We start from the raw sequence: 20,285 nt of genomic DNA, 5'->3' as shown, positions 1-20,285 counted from the left end.
TACTATCTTGCACCAGGGGTGCTTGTAGTAGGGGGTACAAGCGAGACAAGAGAGGGAGAGAAGCTCCCAAATCTCCGCTAGAGGAGGAGTTGATTGAGGCGAGTGCCAATATAGGGGTTCAGAGGAGCGTGTGTGCTCTGTTAGTAATGCGAAGCGTTGTGTCCTACCAAATGGGCCGACCCCCTAAGGGAACGCCCGCCTCCTCCTTTTATAGACACAAGGAGGGACGGTGTACATGCACAGGGGGTCATGAAAGTCGTCGTCTTTTCCCCGAATCGCGGGGGTGCAGTGGTCGAGCACTGTGGGTAGTACACTATGGGGTATGACGCCGGGCGTGGCAGTCATCCTGGGCTTCGTCCTTGGTCTTGCGAGGATTGCGCCGGCGTCCTGGCGACTCCAGCGGGCGGCGTGGCGGCGTTCCGAAGGTCCTGCAGGCCAGGGTCTTGTCCTGGTCAAGGCCGGAGTCGCTTCCGAGAGTCGTGCCCATGCCATTCGGGGGTTCCGCGGAAGGGAAAGTACGAAAAAGGCATAGGGAGTTGGCAGCATAGTAGCTGGAGCAGTGCCGAGCACGTCTTGCACTGCATCGCAGGTTCCCACAGTGTTGTCACAGCGTCCGGAATGGTAGACTAGTGACCGGAGTTGGCGGACCAGACTCCGGTCACAGCCACTGTGGGGGATGGCGGCCTAGCACCGTCAGACCCAGGCGCTGTGGAGAAGTGGTTGGCATTAATGCCTCCCCACAGCGGGCGGGTGAGTGGAAGGACCGTTTGTCATTTCTGTCGAGGGGTGGCTTTGCCCGGCGTCAGAAGAGCACGCCTCAACCACTCGCACTTAATACAGGTAGGTGAGGGAGCTTCCAGCGGAAGGGTTGTGCCCGCGCCTGCGTCCGCGTGACACATGGCGGCTCCGGACCCCTCCCGAGCAGCTAGCTGAGCCGAGAGCTCACGGGGTCCGGATAGGTACGTGGAGGTCCCGGACCCATCTGCGGGGGTCCGGGTCCTTGGCCACAGGTGCTGAGCATTTCCATTTCTGGGACACGTGGCGACATCGGACCCATACCCGAGCGGGAAGCGGGTCCGGGACCGTTGGCCCGGTGAGATGGAGTCGGACCCAGGGGTGCGGCTGCTCAGCTTCTTAGGGCGTAGATGATCTGCTTTCTCGAGGGCAGGCTCGCTACCCTCAAGCGAGGCGGAGGCACGGGGCACGGTCGAGGGCCTCGGCGGGGAGCCCTCGAGCGAGGCGGAGATCACCCCGCGGGTCCGAGGGGGTTGGGACGGGCCGCACTGCGTAAGTGGGCCGCGTGCTGAGTTTCTTTGAGTCCTTTCCTTTCTTCCAAATTAGAAGGGGGCTGCAGGCCTTCGTGGGCCCGGTTACCTAGCATGCATTCATTTTAAGGGAGATTTTAGTCCCCAGATTAGGGTGCCCCTAATCATGGTACCCGACAGTAGCCCCCGAGCCTTTGGTCGAGTCAGGGGATTCGGCCAAAGGGTACTTCGGCGATTTTACCCCATGATGTGATCGATCGGCGTTGCGTTCCCGCCAGGCGCATCAGGGTGCTGGTCTGGCGGACGTGACAACTCGCCGGTCGGGGTAGTGTGCCTGCGGAAAGAGTACTCCGAGGCGCGTGCAGTCCTTCTTGTCTTGTTTCGGTGACGAGACGCGTCAGCGCGCTGAGCGGGTCAGGGCCATGATGGCGCCTGCTGCTATGCAGCTGGTGCTATTGCCGCGCTGTCCCGTGCTCAAGGTCTCAGCCCTGCTTTCCCTGGTCGCCTTACGACGCGCCGTTCGAGGGCTCGACAGATGCTGGGTTGCTCAGCGCCCAGGGGCTCGGCTTTGTGTTGTTTCGTCACGTCTCGGCACGGTAACTGAGGGCATCTTTTGTTCGTGGGGTGTCGCACCGTCACGGGCGGTCCAGGCCTTCCCCTTGCGACAGGCTTAAAGCTCGGCGCCCGATACGGCTATAAATAGGGATCGTGGGACCCTCTTTCCTCTCCAACTTCCCTGCTCTTACTTCTAGCATCGCCTAAGTCTACTAATGCTTCCCTTTTCCTTTCACGGTCGTCCCCCGGACGGGGTGGCCTGGCTTCTTTAGGCTTTGGTGCTAGAAGAATGCTTGCGAGCGGCGAGGGAAAGCTGGAGAGGGCGTGCTCCCCATCCCTTGGCTTCAGTGGGATTAGCAGAAGAACACTGGGTCCGAGGGGTCCTGCCTCTGCGATGTCCCTCAGCCTGAAGGGGCGTTGAGATGCCTGACCACGGCGTCGGCGCCATGTTTGGTGGCCGTTCTTCGCATTGTCTCTCTTGGCGACAATGTCGCTCCCGGGGAGATGGTGCAGAGGGTGCTGTCCGCCAGCTTGACCCCCCGCAAGGTCTTCGGTGGAGGAGACGCTAGAAGAAAGCTTGGGAGGAGGGCATCCCGCCGGACCCATGCGGTCTGGGGGCTGCTCCTAGCAATCCCGAGCAGCCTGGTCGCGTTGTTGGCCAAGGACTCGGTGCTCTTCATCGGCGCTCGCTCCTCCCCAAGACAGGAAAAATTGCCACGCAAGTGGCAACGCGTTTGTACTTTTCGACGGCTTCGAGCCGGTAACCCTTTGTAATCTTTGTTTGTAAAGAGCAATGAAGTCTACTTCTCCTTCACGGAGAGGACGATCGAGGGTGTAAGGGTGAGCGTCACCCCTGCAGAGGATTTTGGTCCTCGAATGTATGAAGTTTCCTCCGCGGGGGCGCGTCAGCGCACCCGCGGGCGTAGCCCCCGAGGCCTTGGAGGAGTGTTTGCACTCGTCCAAGGGCTATAAACATCGCCCTGCTTGGTTGCTTCACAGAGATTGCCGTCCAACGTCTTTTTCAGCCGGCATCGGCACTCCTTTCAGCCGGCCTCGGTGTTTTTCGTGCTGGCACAGCGACCCAGTGTCCAGCTGAACCATCTGGCAGGCGCGCGTTAAGAGTGGGAGTTTTGGTTAAACGCATGGAACTTCATAATCGACGGTCGTCGATCCATTCGAGGGTGCGGCCTGAGCCGCAGTGTGCGAGGAGCCCCCGAGCCCCGGCCTGCGTAAAGGCATTTGGGGAACCCTCGACTTTTATTACGACCCTCGTCGCCCTTTCGCAGGGAGGTGGGGTGAAACGCACCATGCTACCCATGCCCGGGCCACGAGCTATGGCTGCTTCGGTGAGCTGTTATCGGGTAGTTCAAGAGGATGTCCGTGCCCCGTTCGATAAGGGTCGGCTCGTGGTCCGTGGACACGTCACATAAAGCGCTCGCAAAGGTTCGCTAGGTGGGGCTCGGACCCATTCGATAGGGTCCGAGGGCTCGATGCTCTCCCTCGATGGGATCCCCCTACTAGGCACCCTCGACTGGCCTTGAACACTGCGTAGGATGTCTCGAACTCCGCGTTCGAGGGTAGCTTGTACGGCACATCCATGCAGTCCATGACTCTGGTGATCTGGGGCGCCTGTTGAACCCTCGACAGGCCAGGCTTCGAACCCCTGATCAGTAAGGCCTCGGAATGAGGTTCCTTCGAGGGTGAAGAGCCCCCTAAAGGAACATTCCGTCATGGTTCGAAAACGGCGTGGAGTCGTAGGCCGTGCGCACAGGTCTTTCGCTGGTCGTGGGCGACGTGGCCCAGTACATACGGTGCAGTGTGGGCGCGCCTTTTCAGGCGGCTGCCTTAGGTAGGCGAAGAGGCGTGGGTGGCGGCTGACGGATAGTACAGTGCTACAGTTGCGCTGCGCCCATCGGTTACCACATCGTAATTATTGCCAAGTGCGCGCGTGGAAGACTCCGCGGTCATGGGGTCCAGCCGTCAACGACGGCAAAATCTACAGCATTGAATGCGGCGGATTTATGGCACGGTGGTGTATCCGCCCGTTTTGATGAATAAAAACAGGGAAGAGGGGATTGTTTGGGCTCACCTGGCCATTTTGCCTTCGTCTCCCCTGCCTTTTCTGCCTCCCCTGCATCCTGAGCCCAGAGCCGAGAGCGAGAGGAGGAAGAAGGAGAGAGCGAGAGCGCACCTTAGCCGCCGTAAAGCTTGCCTTCCCGCACCCCCAAGTGGTTCGAAGCGATGTCAGATGTCCAGGAGCCGTTGTCGTGGGGGAAGTCCACCGCCACCGAGGCGGTTTTGGAGCAGCTGGTCGATGACAGGCTGCTACCGGTGAACATCAACTCGGAGCGGCCGGCGTGGATCCCCCCGCGGCCAGAGGAGACCGAACCGAATCCTCCCGAGGGCTACGTCGTGAGTCTCGTGTGACTCCACGAGCGGGGATTTAGCATCCCCATCGGCAGATTCATGCGGGCGATGTGCGAGTACTACGGGGTGGAGCTGCACAACTTCGGCCCCAACTCCATCTCCCAGGCGGCGGTCTTCGTCGCTGTCTGCAAAGGGTATCTGGGGATCGAGGCGCACTAGGATCTGTGGATCCATTTGTTCCGTGGAGAGCTCTTCATTGAGAATGTGCGGGGCCAGCCGAAGAGGTTCGCCCGCACCGGCGGTCTAATGCTCCATTGCGCCCAACCCAGAGGAGTTTGTACATCCCCAACAGGATGACGACGAACAACGCCGGGTGGACTCGAGGGTGGTTTTACCTGCGCAACTTCGGCAACCGGCTCCCGGCTTTCACCAATAAGGTGCTCCGGGAGAGGCCGGAGAAGTGGGACTGGGGTTATCGCCCCCAGCGCATCAGGCCAGGCTCGAAGTGCTCACCGAGGTGTTGCGGCACCTGGCGAGGAAGGGGTTGACGGCGGCAGCCGTCATCGCAAACTTTCACCGGCAGAGGGTGATTCCTCTCACGGAGAGGAGCCTGCCGATTTTCGATCTCACCCCTGAGGTCCGTGCCTCGGGCTCGAGGACGTCGCCCATGCTGCTCCCCTGTGACGTCGCTACCCGAAGGGCGAGGAATGCGATGGCGGAGTTCCCTGACAACCCCGAGGATCTTTGGAAGATCAAGATGTACGCCGAGGTGGGGTACTTTCTTTGGTGAGTTCCAGTTTCAATTCGTTGCCGATTTGTGCTCCTCCTCTCCCCACTCCCTGATTCTGACTTGGTTGCGTTTCGCAGGGGTTGAGCCGCAGGGGCTACACCTCGAGGCCTCCGGTCCCGGAGGAACATGAAGTCAACCGCCTGCACGCAGAGGCGGTGAAGAAGCAGAAGGACGCGGCGGAGGCGGCCGCCGCCAGGAAGAGGAAGAGGAAGGAAAAGCACGATAAGGCGTGCAAAATTGCGCACACGGAGGGGAAGCCACGGCCCAGTGCGCTCGAGTCCACCGAGGAGGAGGAGGGCCCCTCGGATGCCGAGATCAACTTCTCGGACGACGACGAAGCGGTGACAGGCGCGGGTTCGCCGCCGGTCTATCGAGGGGCCGGCGACGAGGATGTGCCCTTGACACTGGGTGAGGCGAGGCTCACACCAGGGTCATTGGTGAATCCTTCCCTCGTAAGGGCGGAGCGGAGATCGCCCACGCCAGCGGCGGGACGAAGGTCGGCCACGCTGGCAGTGGGCGGGAGGTCGTCTGCGCCCGCGACAGGACAGAGGTCGTCTCTACCGGCGATGGGTACGGGGACTCCCACGCCCGCGGTGTGGACGGGTGGCGGCGGGTCCACAGTGAGTGCGGAGGCGCCCGCACAGACGGCTTCGAGGCTCCAGGCCGATCTGAGGACGACGCCCTCAGGTCAGTCGTCAAGAGGTGTCAGTGTGCTGTGGGCCCGATTTAGCGGCTCGGGCAAGCGCAACATGAGCGCCCGATTAGGGTGAGTGATTTTGATTTTATCCTTCGCATTCATTTAATTGGCCCCCCGATCCCGCTGACTTCAGCGCTTCTTCCCTGATTACCAGCTCCGGGGCCATCGCCAGGGATGCAGCCCCGCTTACGCCGACCAAGGCCCTCAAGACCGGGGCGCGTGCCACACCACACACGGCACCGCAGCCCTTGCCCGTCGTGGACATTGTGGCGGAGGCTGCGAAGCTCCAGGAGGCGATGGCTCGAGGGGCCCAGAAGGCCCAACAGGCTCGAGCGCCGGAGAGCAGGGCGACGCTGGCCAGGGCGGTGCTGTAACAGCCGCTCAGGCTGACGCCGAGGGGGAGGTCGACCGGGGCGGCGCAAATGACGCCACCCGGCCGGATGTCGAAGTCGGGGCCGGTCGAGACGACGCGGATAGCGCCGCCCGGCCGGTCGCAGGAGAAGGGGAAACTGGTGGCGGCATACAGGAACGCCCCGCTAGCCAAATAGGGGTGGAGACCCTCGTCCTCGAGCCCCCGAGGGCTAGGGTCGAGGGTGTAGCGGAGGAGGAGCCGGCGCCAGGGGCACCGGCAAAGGAGGAAACCTGCGTCCCGGAGCATGCGGGGGCCCGAGACGATGGGGTTGTTGCGGCGGTGTCGGCGCAAGTGGCACCGGAGAACGTGGCACCGGTGGTGCAACTGCTGGAGAGCAGCGAGGAGTACGGGGACTCGAGGGATATTGACCCTGCTGCTGCTGCCAGCGCCGCCGATCGGATTGCCGAGTTCACGTAGGCCTCCGAGGAGGTACTCAATGCGGGGACGTCCGAGGGGCCCCGTCCCTGGGCGATCGTCCAGTCCGGAGTCCCTCTGGAGTTTCTCCGCAGCGAGCAGGAGGATGAAGCCATCTGGAAGGCGTAGTTCGAGGCCGGCTCTCAGATTCTGGGCCACCTCAACTGCGCCTTAGAGCTTCATAGAATGACGGATTTCCAGACTAGCCAGGTAGGTGGCTCTCTCCCCGGAATCATTAGTATTTGGCCTTGATTTTGTTCATTTCATTCACGCTCTTCCACTTGCAGTGGCTGAGGGACATCTCGCGCAAAAAGAGCGACGAGTTGAACCTGCTGTACTCCCAAATGCGCTGGCTTGGGCAGCACAATGCCGACTTGGTGCTGAAGAACATCGATGCCAACACCAAGATGACTTATCTGGGGGCGCGTCAGCAGATGCTAGACGAAGAGTTGGCGTGAACCGCTGGCGAGCACGACGCCCAGAGGACCACGGCGGAGCGGAAGGCTCAGGAGGCCGAGGCGCAGACTGCCGAGCTGCAGCATGTGAGGGCGGCGCTCGAGCAGAAGGAGGTCGAGATCCAGCACATGGAGGCCGAGCTCCAAGGTAAGGAGGCCGAGCTCCAACGTGAGAAGGAGACCGTCGCCACGCTCTCCGGGACCCTTGAGGAAAAGGGCAAAGCCCTCGAGGAAAATGAGGTGGCCATCCGGAACGCGGAGGCCGTCCTCAAGGAGGAGGACTCCTTGTCCTCGCTCGAAGAGGCCGCCTGAGTCCAGCAGGAGGAAGCGCAAAAGAATATCACGGGTGAGTGCTCGAGATTTCGCTGTTGTCGGATCCTAATTCATCGCAGCTTATCTTGGTTCTTTTGACCAGAGCTGAGGCAGAGAGTGGCGAACGAGACTGTGGCGAAGGAGGCAGTCAACATTGCGCTCATGGCGGCGCAGGCTGAATATACGGACCTGGAGCGGACCGCTGTGAGCGTGTGCAAGGAGCTCGAGGGGGAGGACACCGTGTCTGGTAGCTCGGTGATCAGCCACCTACAAGCACTAGGTGGTCGGATCGCCGAGCACGCCAAGAGCACCTTCCGCCTTGGTGTCCTGCGAGCCCTCGCCGTGGCCTCGACGCAGTACATCATGGACCTCCAGAGGGTGTCGTCGGGGTACGTCGTCCCAACCGACGCCAATGCAGATGCTGCGTCGACCATCATGGATGACGCCACCGCCGCCGCCGAGGAGTTCGCCACCGTCCTGGCCGTGAAGCTGGAAGCCGACATCCCCCCATAGCCGAATTCGATGCCGCTGAAGACCCGCAAAGGGGGGATGATAACTTGTAGGTAGTCTGGACCTCGGAGCCCATGTAATGAGTTAGTACTTTATCGTAATAGTACTTCTAGATTAAGTAATTTGTACTTATGAATCGACAGTGTGGCCCATCGAGGTCTTGTGTGTTCGAGCCCTCATTTTCTCTACTCTATTTCCGTGTTCTCGCATGCGACTTTGGTAAACTTCTGCGAGGAATTTCGCGTTCATAAGCGACTTAGGCGTGAGGTGGTGAGGGGGGTGCCATATCCTGGAGGCGCAGGCGGCCCCACGACTCGGCCGGCCTCGTACCGTAGTTGCTTATGCCTCGCGTCCGTTTTTCCCAAGTATACGAGAAACTTAGATACGGAAATTTTTTGAAAAAACGTTGGCAATTTTTTGGGGATGTTCGGGGGTTCATCCCGTAGTAGCCTCTGAGGGAGGCTTGGCTTTGCCGAAGGTAAAGCCATGCGTACCTCAGTGTTCGTGCGCTTCCGAGCCCTCGAGGGTCCGGAAAGTTTCCCAAAAATAAACAAGTAAATCATACTCCTTTATTGTTTTGGGAAACCGTAAATGCGAGTACACACGATGTACAAATAGCTCGGAACTCTAAGGATAGAAGCGGCGTAGCTGCTGTATGTTCCAAGCATTGGTGAGGACTTCGCCGTTTTCGTTCGCCAGTTTGTACGTGCCGGGCTTTACCCCGTTCTTCCTTGTCTATGGCGCCGAGGCCATGCTCCCCACGGACCTGGAGTATGGGTCACCGAGGCTCAAGGCCTATCAAGAACAGCAGAACCAGCAAGCTCACGAGGACTCGCTGGATCAAGTGGATGAGGCTCGAGACGTGGCGCTCCTACACTCTACGCGCTATCAGCAGTCCCTGCGAAGATATCAAGCGCAGAGAGTTCGGCGCTGAGAGCTCAACAAAGGGGACTTGGTGCTGAGGCTTCGACAGGACAACAGGGGCCACCACAAGCTCTCACCACCGTCCGCGTGACACATGGCGGCTCCGGACCCCTCCCGAGCAGCTAGCTGAGCCGAGAGCTCACGGGGGTTTGGATAGGTACGTGGAGGTCCCAGACCCATCTGCGGGGTCCGGGTCCTCGGCCACAGGTGCTGAGCATTTCCATTTCTGGGACACGTGGCGACACCGGACCCGTCCCCGAGCGGGAAGCGGGTCCGGGATCGTTGGTCCGGTGAGATGGAGTCGGACCCTAGGGGTGCGGCTTCTCAGCTCCTTAGGGCGTAGACGATATGCTTTCTCGAGGGCAGGCTCGCTACCCTCGAGCGAGGCGGAAGCGCGGGGCGTTGCCGCCCTCTGCAGGCACATCTTCCTTGCACTTGTTCGGCTTGTCGTCGAAAATGGCACCAACAGCCTCCTCGTCGGCGGCGTAGTTGGTGGCAGCGTCGAACAACTCATTGGTTTTGGCGGGACGGCTTCACGCAAGCTCGTGCACCAGGTTCCTGCACGTCGTGCCCTCGAGGAAGGCGTTGATGACCTTGACGTGGGTGACGCTGGGGAGTTCGGTGCATTGCTTGGAGAAGCGCCGCACGTAGTTGCGCAAGGACTCATTGGGCTTCTGCCGACACCCTTTGATGTCCCAGGAGTTCCCAAGGTGCACGTACGTGCCCTGGAAGTTGCCCACGAAGATCTGGACTAAGTCGGCCCAGTTGTGGATCTGGTCCGCGGGCAAGTGCTCGAGCCACGTTCGTGTGGCGTTAGCAAGGTGAAGGGGAAGGTTGCGGATGATGACCGCGTCTTCCGTCGCACCGCCTAGCTAGCATGCTAGGCGGTAGTCGTTGAGCTAGACTGCGGGATCGGTCTCGCCCGAGTACTTGACGAGGGTAGTGGGCTGTCGAATGCGTGGGGGAAAAGGAGCGGTACGAATCTCCCGGCTGAACACATGGGTGCCCGGAGGCTCCGGTGACTCACCCCTGTCGTGCTCGGGGTCGAAGCGTCCACCCCGTCGAGGGGTGTACTTCCTGCCGTTGATGATGTAGTGGGAGTCGCCGTCGCCGGCATGTCCGCGCGTGTCGTGGAGTCTCTCCCTTGCGGGAGTCTTTCTGATGCGGTCGTGCACCGAGGGAGCCTTCAAATCATGCACTGCGGCTGCCTTTCCATTCCATCCTGGTGGAGTGTGCACCGAAACCTCGTGGTCCTGCCGTGCAGTCCCACCGGGCTGCTTCGGGACTATCGAGCGCATGCGAGACGTAGAGCTCTCGGCCTGCTGCACAGCAGCTTGCTCGATGAGCGCTTGTGCCTCGCGGCGCAGGTTGCGACCCGAAGTCGTCGACGGCTCGGGCATTGCTTGGTGTAGGTAGGCCGCAGTGACGAGTTTTTCGCCGGCCGTTTTTAGTTCCGGAGGTTTGTCGTCGACTAGGATCCGCTCCCGGGCAACGCGTGCTGCCCCCTGGGCATGTGCGCTGCTGCTCGAGTGCGGTGCGCAGCTCCTGAGTCTGCCGACGCTGCTCGTCGAGCTTGGCTTGAAGCTCCTTGGACTGCGCCAGCTGTGCCTGTCGCGCCGCCGAACTTGACGAAGAAGAAGGGGCCGCAGCCGGCACCACCGGTTGGTTTGCCTGCGCATCTGCCCCGCTGTAACGACCTGCCCTGGGATAACGGCTAAGATCTACTCTGCACGTTGAGTAAATCACACCTGCTAAATAACTCTCTTGCGCTTTCATCCTCGCTTCGCGCAAAAGGTTGCAACCGGAGTTATTTAGCTTCCTTGGGCCTGGTATTTAAATTGGTCTGGGTTCACTTCTGCTTCCAGTATGGACTAAATCCCGATGCTACAGTAGCATGCTACAGTAGCTCACGAATTTGGCACGGCCCACTCAGTCCGTGGGCTGTTACACCCGCCGTTCCCGTCATCGCCCGGCGCGTTGTCCTCCTGCCCGTCCGCGAGCTGGACCATGAAGCACTCCCGGGTGGGATCGTAATCCCCCTCGCTGGAGTCCTCGGAACAGGTGAGGCAGTAAGCCGCCGCGAGCTGGAACGAGCGGAAGGCGTCGGGGTCGCGGACCCCGGAGTAGTCCTCGGCCTCCTCGGCCGTGAAGTTGTCCATGAAGAAGCTGATGTCGTCGGCGATTGAGCTCGCCGTCTCGGGGTAGGAGTCGTTAGGAGACGATGCGATGAGGTTGCGGATCAACAGGAGGTGATGACCCGGCAGATCCTCGTACTCGGCGAAGTTGGTGCTGGACGAAGAGGTGTAGGTGGCAGCGTTGGGCATCCCGAAGGGGAAGGGCGACGGCGCAGTCGCGCCCCCCTGGGAGGCTCTGGGGCTGCAGTCGATGATGGTGCCGGCGTAGGTGACGCCGAGGCACGTGATGACGATGCGGTGGCCCCATCGGCCGCGACGCTGAGCTGTGACATGGAAACCTCAACCCACGTGGGGGAGCTGAGGCGTGCCGCCAGGCGCCGCTCCACGCGCGCTTGTCGCGAGTGCTGGCCCGAGCGCCTGTTGCGTCGGGCTGGTGAAGTCGGAGTGTCAGGGTTGCGTCTGGGTGAGAGGAGCTCCATGAGGTAACCGTTGCCGGTTGCTCTGAACTCAAGACTCCCGAACCAGATCACGTATACTGCTGGGAGCGGATCCGATGCGCCCATGGGGAATGGGTTGGATCTGCTCGCCATCCCTGGAGATCAAATTGGAACAAAAGAGAAAATGTCACGCAGCGCTGCCCCTACCTGGTGCGCCAACTGTCGGTGCCCTGACCCGGCCGTCCGGACCCAACCAGTGATGCTGCTGCGTGTTCCCCATCCCAGATGTTGATGCAAGAGGCAATACAGTAACATATGGGTTTATCCTGGTTCCGGCCGTGGGGCCGTACGTCTAGCAAAGGGGTGTGCAAGAGCACTGTACTATCTTGCACCGGGAGTGCTTGTAGTAGGGGGTACAAGCGAGGCGAGAGAGGGAGGGAAGCTCCCAAGTCTCCGCTAGAGGAGGAGTTGATTGAGGCGAGTGCCAATATCGGGGTTCAGAGGAGTGTGTGTGCTCTGCTAGTAGTGCGAAGCGTTGTGTCCTACCGAATGGGCCGACCCCCCTAAGGGAACGCCCGCCTCCTCCCTTTATAGACACAAGGAGGGACGGTGTACATGCACAGGGGGTCATGAAAGTCGTCGTCTTTTCCTCGAATCGCAGAGGTGCAGTGGTCGAGCACTGTGGGTAGTACACTGTGGGGTATGGCGCCGGGCGTGGTAGTCATCCTGGGCTTCGTCCTTGGTCTTGCGAGGATTGCGCCGGCATCCTGGCGGCTCCAGCGGGCGGCGTGGCGGCGTTCCGAAGGTCCTGCAGGCCAGGGTCTTGTCCTGGTTAAGGCCGGAGTCGCTTCCGAGAGTCGTGCCCATGCCATTCGGGGGTTCCGCGGAAGGGAAAGTACGAAAGAGGCATGAGGAGTTGGCAGCATAGTAGCTGGAGCAGTGCTGAACACGTCTTGCACTGCGTCGCAGGTTCCCACAGTGTCGTCACAGCGTCCGGAATGGTAGAGCAGTGACCGGAGTTGGCGGACAAGACTCCGGTCACAACCACTGTGTGGGATGGCGGCCTGGCACCGTCAGACCCAGGTGCTGTGGAGAAGTGGTTGGCATTAATGCCTCCCCACGGCGGGCGGGTGAGTGGAAGGACTGTTTGTCCTTTATGTCGAGGGGTGGCTTTGCCCGGCGTCAGAAGAGCACGCCTCAACCACTCGCACTTAATACAGGTGGGTGAGGGAGCTTCCAGCGGAAGGGTTGTGCCCGCGCCTGCGTCCGCATGACACGTGGTGGCTCCGGACCCCTCCCGAGCAGACAGCTGAGCCGAGAGCTCACGGGGGTCCGGATAGGTACGTGGAGGTCCCGGACCCATCTGCGGGGGTCCGGGTCCTCGGCCACAGGTGCTAAGCATTTCCATTTCTGGGACACGTGGCAACACCGGACCCGTCCCCGAGCGGGAAGCGGGTCCGGGACCGTTTGTCCGGTGAGATGGAGTCGGACCCCAGGGGTCTGGCTGTTCAGCTCCTTAGGACGTAGACGATCTGCTTTCTCGAGGGCAGGCTCGCTACCCTCGAGCGAGGCGGAAGCGCGGGGCGCCGTCGAGAGCCTCGGCGGGGAGCCCTTTAGTCCCCTGATTAGGGTGCCACTAATCATGGTACCCGACAAAAGAGTTTTTATCCGTCCGTTTCCGATTCCGAGTATTCAATATCTGTAACCGATCTGTATCTGAATACTCAAAAGTTATATTTTTATGATATTAATATCCATTACAATCTTATCCGGCTAAAACTAACTATATCCGTATCCGAACTCCATATTCAAACACAAATATGAAAACTAATATGATAATATCCGTTCTTATCCAATCCAATTACGTCCCTAGGAACAAAACGCCGGGTTCCAGAAAGACAGAAAGCAACAACCAACAGGTTAGCCAGCCAGCCAACCACCAAAAAATGCACGTCACTAGGCCAGTCCCGTCCCGGTCGAGAAGTGGACCGGCGCAGACCGACAGCCGTGCCCCACCGCCCGTGCGCGACGCGAGGCAGCCTTCCGTTGAATGGGCCTCCCGCACGATTCCAAACCAGCCAGCCCGCGTGCCCCTGTGCTTTGACCTGTTCAGCGAGCTCAGCCCAGGTAAGTAAATGTCGTCTTCCTCCCTCCGAGGAAGAGGAGAAAGCCGCACCCGCACCGCACCGGCTGTCTGTCCGCACCTTTTCTTTCTCACCCTCTTTCCGTTGTTTGAGTTCATTGGAAAAAGGCGCAGGAGAAAACGGTTCAGGTGCGTGCTTTAGACCTTTAGTTCGTTCAGCAATTTTGCACGGTCTAAACTCTAAACTCAACTTTTTTTTGTCGTGAGCGGGTGTGGCATCAAAAGCCGATCAAAAGTACCCTTGGTACATGTCGATCATGGTGGATCTCATGGACCACGAAGTCGTAGGGAAGTCCAAGATATGTCGTCAGGCCACGCCAGCTGTTGGCAAGCAAAGGCCTGCTCGCGGGCCCTTTATCCCTCCTGTTTTTTCTTTTTGTTCAAACGTGCTGCACCCTCTGATTACACTAGTTGGAGATTCAAAGTTGATTGAGCTAGCTAATGGCGTGCCCTTTTCTTTACCATCCCCACCGACGTCTCATCATTTGTCAGAGATCTCCACTCGCAAACCAAGGACCTGTTTAGTTCCCACCCCGTAAACGCAAAAACGCAAAATTTTGCGAAGGAATCTTACTAATTTAAAGTACTAAATTAAGTCTATTTACAAAATTTTTTGCATAGATGAGCTGTAAATCGCGAGACGAATCTAATGAGCCTACTTAATCCATAATTTGCAACATTGGTGCTACAGTAACCATCCACTAATTATTGATTAATCATAGATTAATTAGCATCATTAGATTCATCTCGCGATTTACAACACATCTGTGCAAAAAGTTTTGTAAATAAACTTCATTTAGTACTTCAAATTAATAAGATTCCGTCACAAAAAATTTTTACAGGGGAAGGGAACTAAACACGGCCCAATTCTAGGATCCGGCAGAAACACAAAAAGACACAGGAAACAACTCAGAGTTCCCACCTGCCAAAAACATCCAAAAGAGACCAGGCTGTGTTTAGATGGGGAAAAGGCGGGAGAAAAAGGCGCATCGGTCTCTGTAGTATACTGTAGCACTTTTTGTTTGTTTGTGGTAAATATTGTCCTACTATGACCTAACTAGGCTCAAAAAATTCGTCTCGCAACGTACATCAAAACTATGCAATTAGTTTTTTTATTTAACTACATTTAGTACTCCATGTATGAGTCATTTGTTATATTTAATGTTTCGATGTGATAGGAGATGTGATGAAAAATTTGGAAAATTTGGAAATTTTGTAGGATCTAAACACACCCCAAAAGAGTCCAGCTTCAGCAGAACCCGGAAGCACAGCTGGACCCCAATTGTAAGTAACGCAAGATTTTTCTTTCCGGCCCCTGAACGGGCCGCCCCAACTCCCAGCTCGTCGCGTCCGGATGTCCCCTCTCCCCAGAGCCGTCGCCATCCATGCGTAGGTATGACCCGTCCGCGCGACCACACCGCGTCGCCCCGCAACCGGACGTGACGAGCCACCAGAAACCCCCCGCACCCGCGAGGCCAGGACGCGCTGCACAAAAGGGGGCCGAGGACGCGCGCCCCGCTCGCTCTCCCGCACGGCACCACCACCGCTACTCCACACCACACCAGCTGCGCCCCCGCGCGGACGCGCCGCGCCCCGTGCCGGGGCTTTCCCATCCTTTCCACGCTGTCGCCGCGCGCTCTCTCCTGCGCTGCTCCGTCCGACCGTCCCCCCATTCCGGCGTTCACACCGCCTGCTCAGCCTCGCGTCTTACAAAGAGGCGTGGGTGCGCACCCTCCGATTGCCCCTGAGAGGCGGCACGGCGGAGGGAGCGGCGGCGGCGGTGCGAGAAGCTGCTCGTGTGTCGTGTCGGCGACTCGAGGGGGGGGGGGGGGGGACATGAGCTGCCTGGGCTGGTTCAAGCGGAGGTCGAGGAGCGACGGGGCGTCGTCGGGGAAGCGCGGGGCGTCGGCGTCGGCGTCGTCCGGCCCGGCGACCGCCACCGCGACGACCACCACGGTGTCGGGGGTGAGCACGAGCCGGTCGGACGACTCCGGCGCGGTGCGGCCGGTGAGCAAGTCGGCGGGGTCGGCCGCCTCGTCGCAGTCGCAGCGGAGCATCTCGTCGCTGTACGAGGAGCGGGGCCACGGCCAGCTGCGGGTGTTCGACTACCAGGAGCTCCAGGCCGCCACCGCCGACTTCGGCCGCGCGCAGAAGCTCGGCGAGGGCGGCTTCGGCAGCGTCTACAAGGGCTTCGTCCGCGCGGCCGACGGCAGGGGGGACCGCATCCCCGTCGCCGTCAAGAAGCTCAACCAGCGCGGCCTGCAGGTGCGTACGTGCTCTGCTTGCTTGATTGTTCTCTTCTCTCTCCTCTTGTTGCCATCTCTCTTGCCTTACCTCCCAGGGCGTGCGCATGCCATCTGCGACTCTGAAGTCAGTTCTCCATACCACTCTGGTCTATTTCCCGTGATAACTTGTGTCGCTAGATAAAACAAAATTCAGAAGTGGACGCTACATTTACGGCGTTTTTTTAGGCAGGTTTTCCGTGTACGTTTTGTCGGAGAAGAGGTGGGATCAGAGAAATAATTCGCGGGAATTAGAATGGGGGAGATCTCTTGCATGTTTCAGAAAAAGAGGGGTACCAACTGACTTTCATGTTTCTCTTGATACTCTTCAATGGCTGGCTAGTCCAACAATTGCTGAGAGTCTTGAGAAGATGATAAATATGCGGGCAGAAAGCAAATCTGCTCTTAAGCAGTTTAGCTTCCATGGTTTTTGCAACTATTTTTTCTTTTTTATGTTTCAACCTGTTTATCTGCAGGAGCAGTGCACATTTCTGCCAGATTCAGCAAAAATATTTAGAAAATTTTAAATAGCTGAATGAAAAAGATGCATAAGTAACTACATATAGTTTGATTTATGCATTTGCCAATATGGTGTTTGTTGATACTGGTATGCATTGTTAGGATACTTGGACTTCTCTAGATACAGACAATTTAGGAGGAGAGAAAAACAAGTGTAAAGAAGAACTTTCCAGGATCACTTAGAGTCGTATTGACTAGAACACACTTGATTGCTTTTGCACTTGGACAATGTGTACACGTTAAGACAAACTTATGAAACAATATTTTGTAGATTGATACTGGTTGAAAAGATATTTAGAGTTCATGAGCCCCTTCAATGGGTGTTACTAGATCCCATAAGAACTTCAGTCCACTTCAGATGGCATTTGTAATTGTCGATTTGCAAATGATTAATTGTTAAGTAGCTGGGAGAAGATCACCATGCCTGTTGTAATATTTGCAATACAGGACCAATGATAACACCTCATAGCCTTTTGTTTGGAAAACTAAATGGAGGGGAAATAAATAGATTACTATTTCGTTAGTGTGATCTCCAGCTGTGGAGAAAAATAAATGTACTTTGATAAATCTGGATGTTAAAAATACACGCTCATACAAAAAAAGAGCTGGCAGTAACCATATAAACCATGGATGTACTTTTTCATATTTCAGAGGAGAAGTATGATGTCCAGAAAACGATGTCAACCAACCATCTAGTCATATTCAAAATTGCAGTATTGAATTTACTCAATCAAAGGAGACCGATAGAATGGAGCTCTTTGCTGGGCAACCTATATGTTCATGATGCTAATCATAGTTGACTACTACTTACTAAGAGACCAAATCTCGGTACACCAGTCTGCAAAGAAAAGTCAGTTATATCATTGCCCATGATGCCTCTTTATTCATTGTTTAACATTGCAACTGAGAGTACCTGATTTTCTGAATGTTGACTGATCATCAATAGTAAAATATATCATTGCAGGGGAGTATAAGCTATTGATTTGGTAAAATTAATGTATCTGTTTTGTTCCTTCCTTAGTCTGCATGTTTGGATGTTTTTCATCAACACAAAGTGGTGAAATGCAATTTCTTATTCCTGCAAATTAAGTAATAATATATCCATTTAGGTGTTAAAGATATACCTTTCCGAAAGGAAGCTGATTCCTCCTGAGGTAGTTGCAACTGACACTGCTGTCAATGGGAATCGATCAAAGGATTGCCTTTAGAATACAAGACTGTTTCAAGCTATATAGTTTATCTTCTTGAACAAAGGAAGTGACGATGTATCATATCAATTAAAAATAATTCTCTGGAATGAAGCACTATTTTGAGTATTTAGTTCCCTAGTGTCTACTTAATGTTCTTAGACTAAAATATTTGCACACTGCTGCTTCCTTACTTCGTTGGATGTTTATATGGTTATACTATATCTATTTGCACATCCTTGTGTTTTCTAATAGTTTGCAGTTTCTCTGAATTTTGCTGTACCAGGGACATAAGCAGTGGTTGGCAGAAGTACAATTTCTTGGTGTTCTGGAGCACCCAAATCTTGTAAAGTTACTTGGATATTGTGCTGTTGACTCCGAAAGAGGGGCACAAAGATTGTTGGTCTATGAGTTTATGCCGAACAAGAGCTTGGAAGACCACTTGTTCAGGCGAGCTAATCCTCCTCTATCGTGGAACAAAAGGCTTCAGGTTATCTTGGGTGCTGCAGAAGGATTGGCCTACCTGCATCAGGGGGTAGAAGTCCAGGTACCCTTTAAACCTGCACCATTGCCTGCAAAGAATAGTCTATGTTCATTCTTTCATGGTTTTTGAAATGGAAAAGCGTCCTAGATAGCGAAAGCCATCCTGTCTACTTGCCTCAAAGATTCCAGGCAACCAACTTTGTCGACATTTTCTGAAAGCACAGTTCAATGTTCAGGACATGCAGCCAACGTATCCAATTTCTCTTCTAGCTGTGCTATTGTACCAAAAGTTCCAGCCTTGTCTAGCATCAAGTGCCTTTAGTAAAGAGAGTTCTCCAGCTGATTGTTGTCAGCCATCAAGCAAGTACAAAATATCACCCTTTTTTTTCAGGCTAACATTAGTGCTAAGACCTCATCGTCTCCTGTTTTGTAACGTGGGCCGCAGTACTTCTGTTCTTAGTTTGTTTGCTGACAACTGACCAGTCTTTGATTCAGAAAAGCTAATCCTTATCTCAATCCCCAATTTTGCGTTTTGGTTAGGTAATCTACCGGGACTTCAAGACGTCGAACATTTTACTGGACAAGGACTTCAGAGCCAAGCTGTCAGACTTCGGGCTAGCCCGGGAAGGACCAACTGGAGCAAACACCCACGTCTCAACTGCGGTATGTCCTCGGTCTTGCCGGGAGTAATCTCATCTCATCCATCAATTCGATAAGGAACTGAAGGCCCACGGACTAGTCAGTCAAGAGTTGGCAGCTGATGACCATTTACTGTTTCTGACCCTAGTACGTTGGCAACACAATTCGCCTAGGCTTCCATTGTCAATTGCGCCTTGGCTTTCTTTCGACGCGTTCCATACTTCCATGCACGGCACTTGCATTTGACTCCAAATACAACCTGCGCTAGACGCCATGCTTACGCAGGACGTGAAGATAGCACGAATATGTCAAACCTGCTGCCTACCGCGATAAAAATTTGTTTGAGTTTTGACAGCTCCGTGGCGTGATTTTGGTGCCGCAGGTCGTCGGGACGCAAGGGTACGCGGCGCCGGAGTACGTCGACTCGGGGCACCTGACGGCGAAGAGCGACGTGTTCAGCTTCGGCGTGGTGCTGTACGAGATCCTGACGGGGCGGCGGTCCCTGGACCGCAACAAGCCGGCGGCGGAGCAGAAGATGCTGGAGTGGGTGGCCCAGTTCCCGCCGGACAGCCGCAACTTCCGGATGATCATGGACCCCAGGCTCCGCGGCGAGTACTCGGCCAAGGCCGCGCGGGAGATCGCCAAGCTGGCCGACAGCTGCCTGCTCAAGACCGCCAAGGAGCGGCCCACCATGGGCGAGGTGGTCGAGGTGCTCCGGCGCGCCGTGCAGGCGGCCGAGCCGGATAGCCGGTCGGCACCCGGTTCCGGCGCCGTCAGGGGGAAGAGAGGCGACGCGGCCGCGCCGTCCAGGAGGTGATTGCTATTTCTATGCTGCTACGGTGTCATCGCCGGCAACGGCAAAGGCTCTGGTTGGCTTGAGGCCATGTTTAGATGAAACACAAATTTTTTTTCGATGGAATCTTGCTAATTTGAAGTACTAAATGAAGTCTATTTACAAAACTTTTTGCACAGATGGGTTGTAAATCACGAGAAGAATCTAATGATACTAATTAATCCATGATTAATCCATAATTAGCGGATGGTTACTGTAGCATCATTGTTGCAAATCATGAATTAAGTAGGCTCATTAGATTTGTCTCGCAATTTACAACCCATCCATACAAAAAGTTTTATAAATATACTTCATTGAGTACTTCATGCATGTGTACAAACATTCGATGTGATTTTTTTTTTTTGCGTTTACTAGTTGTGATCTAAACAGCCCTGAGACTCGAAGTTGGTCATGGAAGGGAGACTGAAATGCGGCTGTCGTCAGACATGACACTGACAGCACACACAGTGTTAGTTTTGGGTGTGTGTCGGTGAGTGGCGGGGGGCTTACAAATATTTTTCGGGCACATTACTTGGACAACTTGTGTACATAGAGACGATTAGGCGGATTGGAGTTTTCCTTTCCCTTTCGAAAGTGAGATTTTAGAAGAATTTTGCACTGGCTCTTAAAAAGAATGAATTTCGCACCGTGGTTGCGCTCTTGTATACTGAATTGTGACAAAAGACAGGTGAAAAGGTAGAGTCCACCCATAACAAAGTGCACTTTTTCTGGTGAAAAATGAATTTGCTGGGAACTCGAAAACCACCCAATTTCTGATGGCCTGTGCTTCGAATGGAACCACTGACGGCGACGAACAGACAGCTCTGAGTACCAAACAGGTCGCCCTTGTGCTTGACCATCTGCAGAAACCTTGGAGCATTGACCGCACCCGGTGAGCTGCAGCGACAGTCCGGTGAGCACGGGCGC

The 20,285-nt window shown here is 56.1% G+C and overlaps 1 protein-coding gene across 1 annotated transcript; it reads left to right on the top strand.

Moving 5' to 3' along the window:
* The first annotated feature begins 14,930 nt into the window (after positions 1-14,930).
* Positions 14,931-20,005, top strand: LOC120685408 (probable serine/threonine-protein kinase PBL19). The gene is made up of 4 exons (XM_039967325.1): positions 14,931-15,681; positions 17,691-17,951; positions 18,428-18,550; positions 18,909-20,005. Exons 1-4 carry the CDS (start codon positions 15,253-15,255, stop codon positions 19,341-19,343), a joined length of 1,248 nt encoding a protein of 415 aa, XP_039823259.1. The 5' UTR covers positions 14,931-15,252; the 3' UTR covers positions 19,344-20,005.
* Positions 20,006-20,285: the final 280 nt, after the last annotated feature.

This window comes from Panicum virgatum, chromosome 2K (assembly GCF_016808335.1).
Source record: "Panicum virgatum strain AP13 chromosome 2K, P.virgatum_v5, whole genome shotgun sequence".
NCBI lineage: Eukaryota > Viridiplantae > Streptophyta > Magnoliopsida > Poales > Poaceae > Panicum > Panicum virgatum.
The sequence above is the reverse complement of the archived record's forward strand: the minus strand, read 5'-3'. Positions and strand labels throughout refer to the sequence as shown.

Bases quoted from the DNA above. Each gene is read 5' to 3' on its own strand.
- LOC120685408 (XM_039967325.1), top strand. From the start codon at position 15,253: ATGAGCTGCCTGGGCTGGTTCAAGCGGAGGTCGAGGAGCGACGGGGCG. The intron at 15,682-17,690 runs GTGCGTACGTGC...TTGCTGTACCAG, and splicing joins TCAACCAGCGCGGCCTGCAG to GGACATAAGCAGTGGTTGGC. The intron at 17,952-18,427 runs GTACCCTTTAAA...CGTTTTGGTTAG, and splicing joins ATCAGGGGGTAGAAGTCCAG to GTAATCTACCGGGACTTCAA.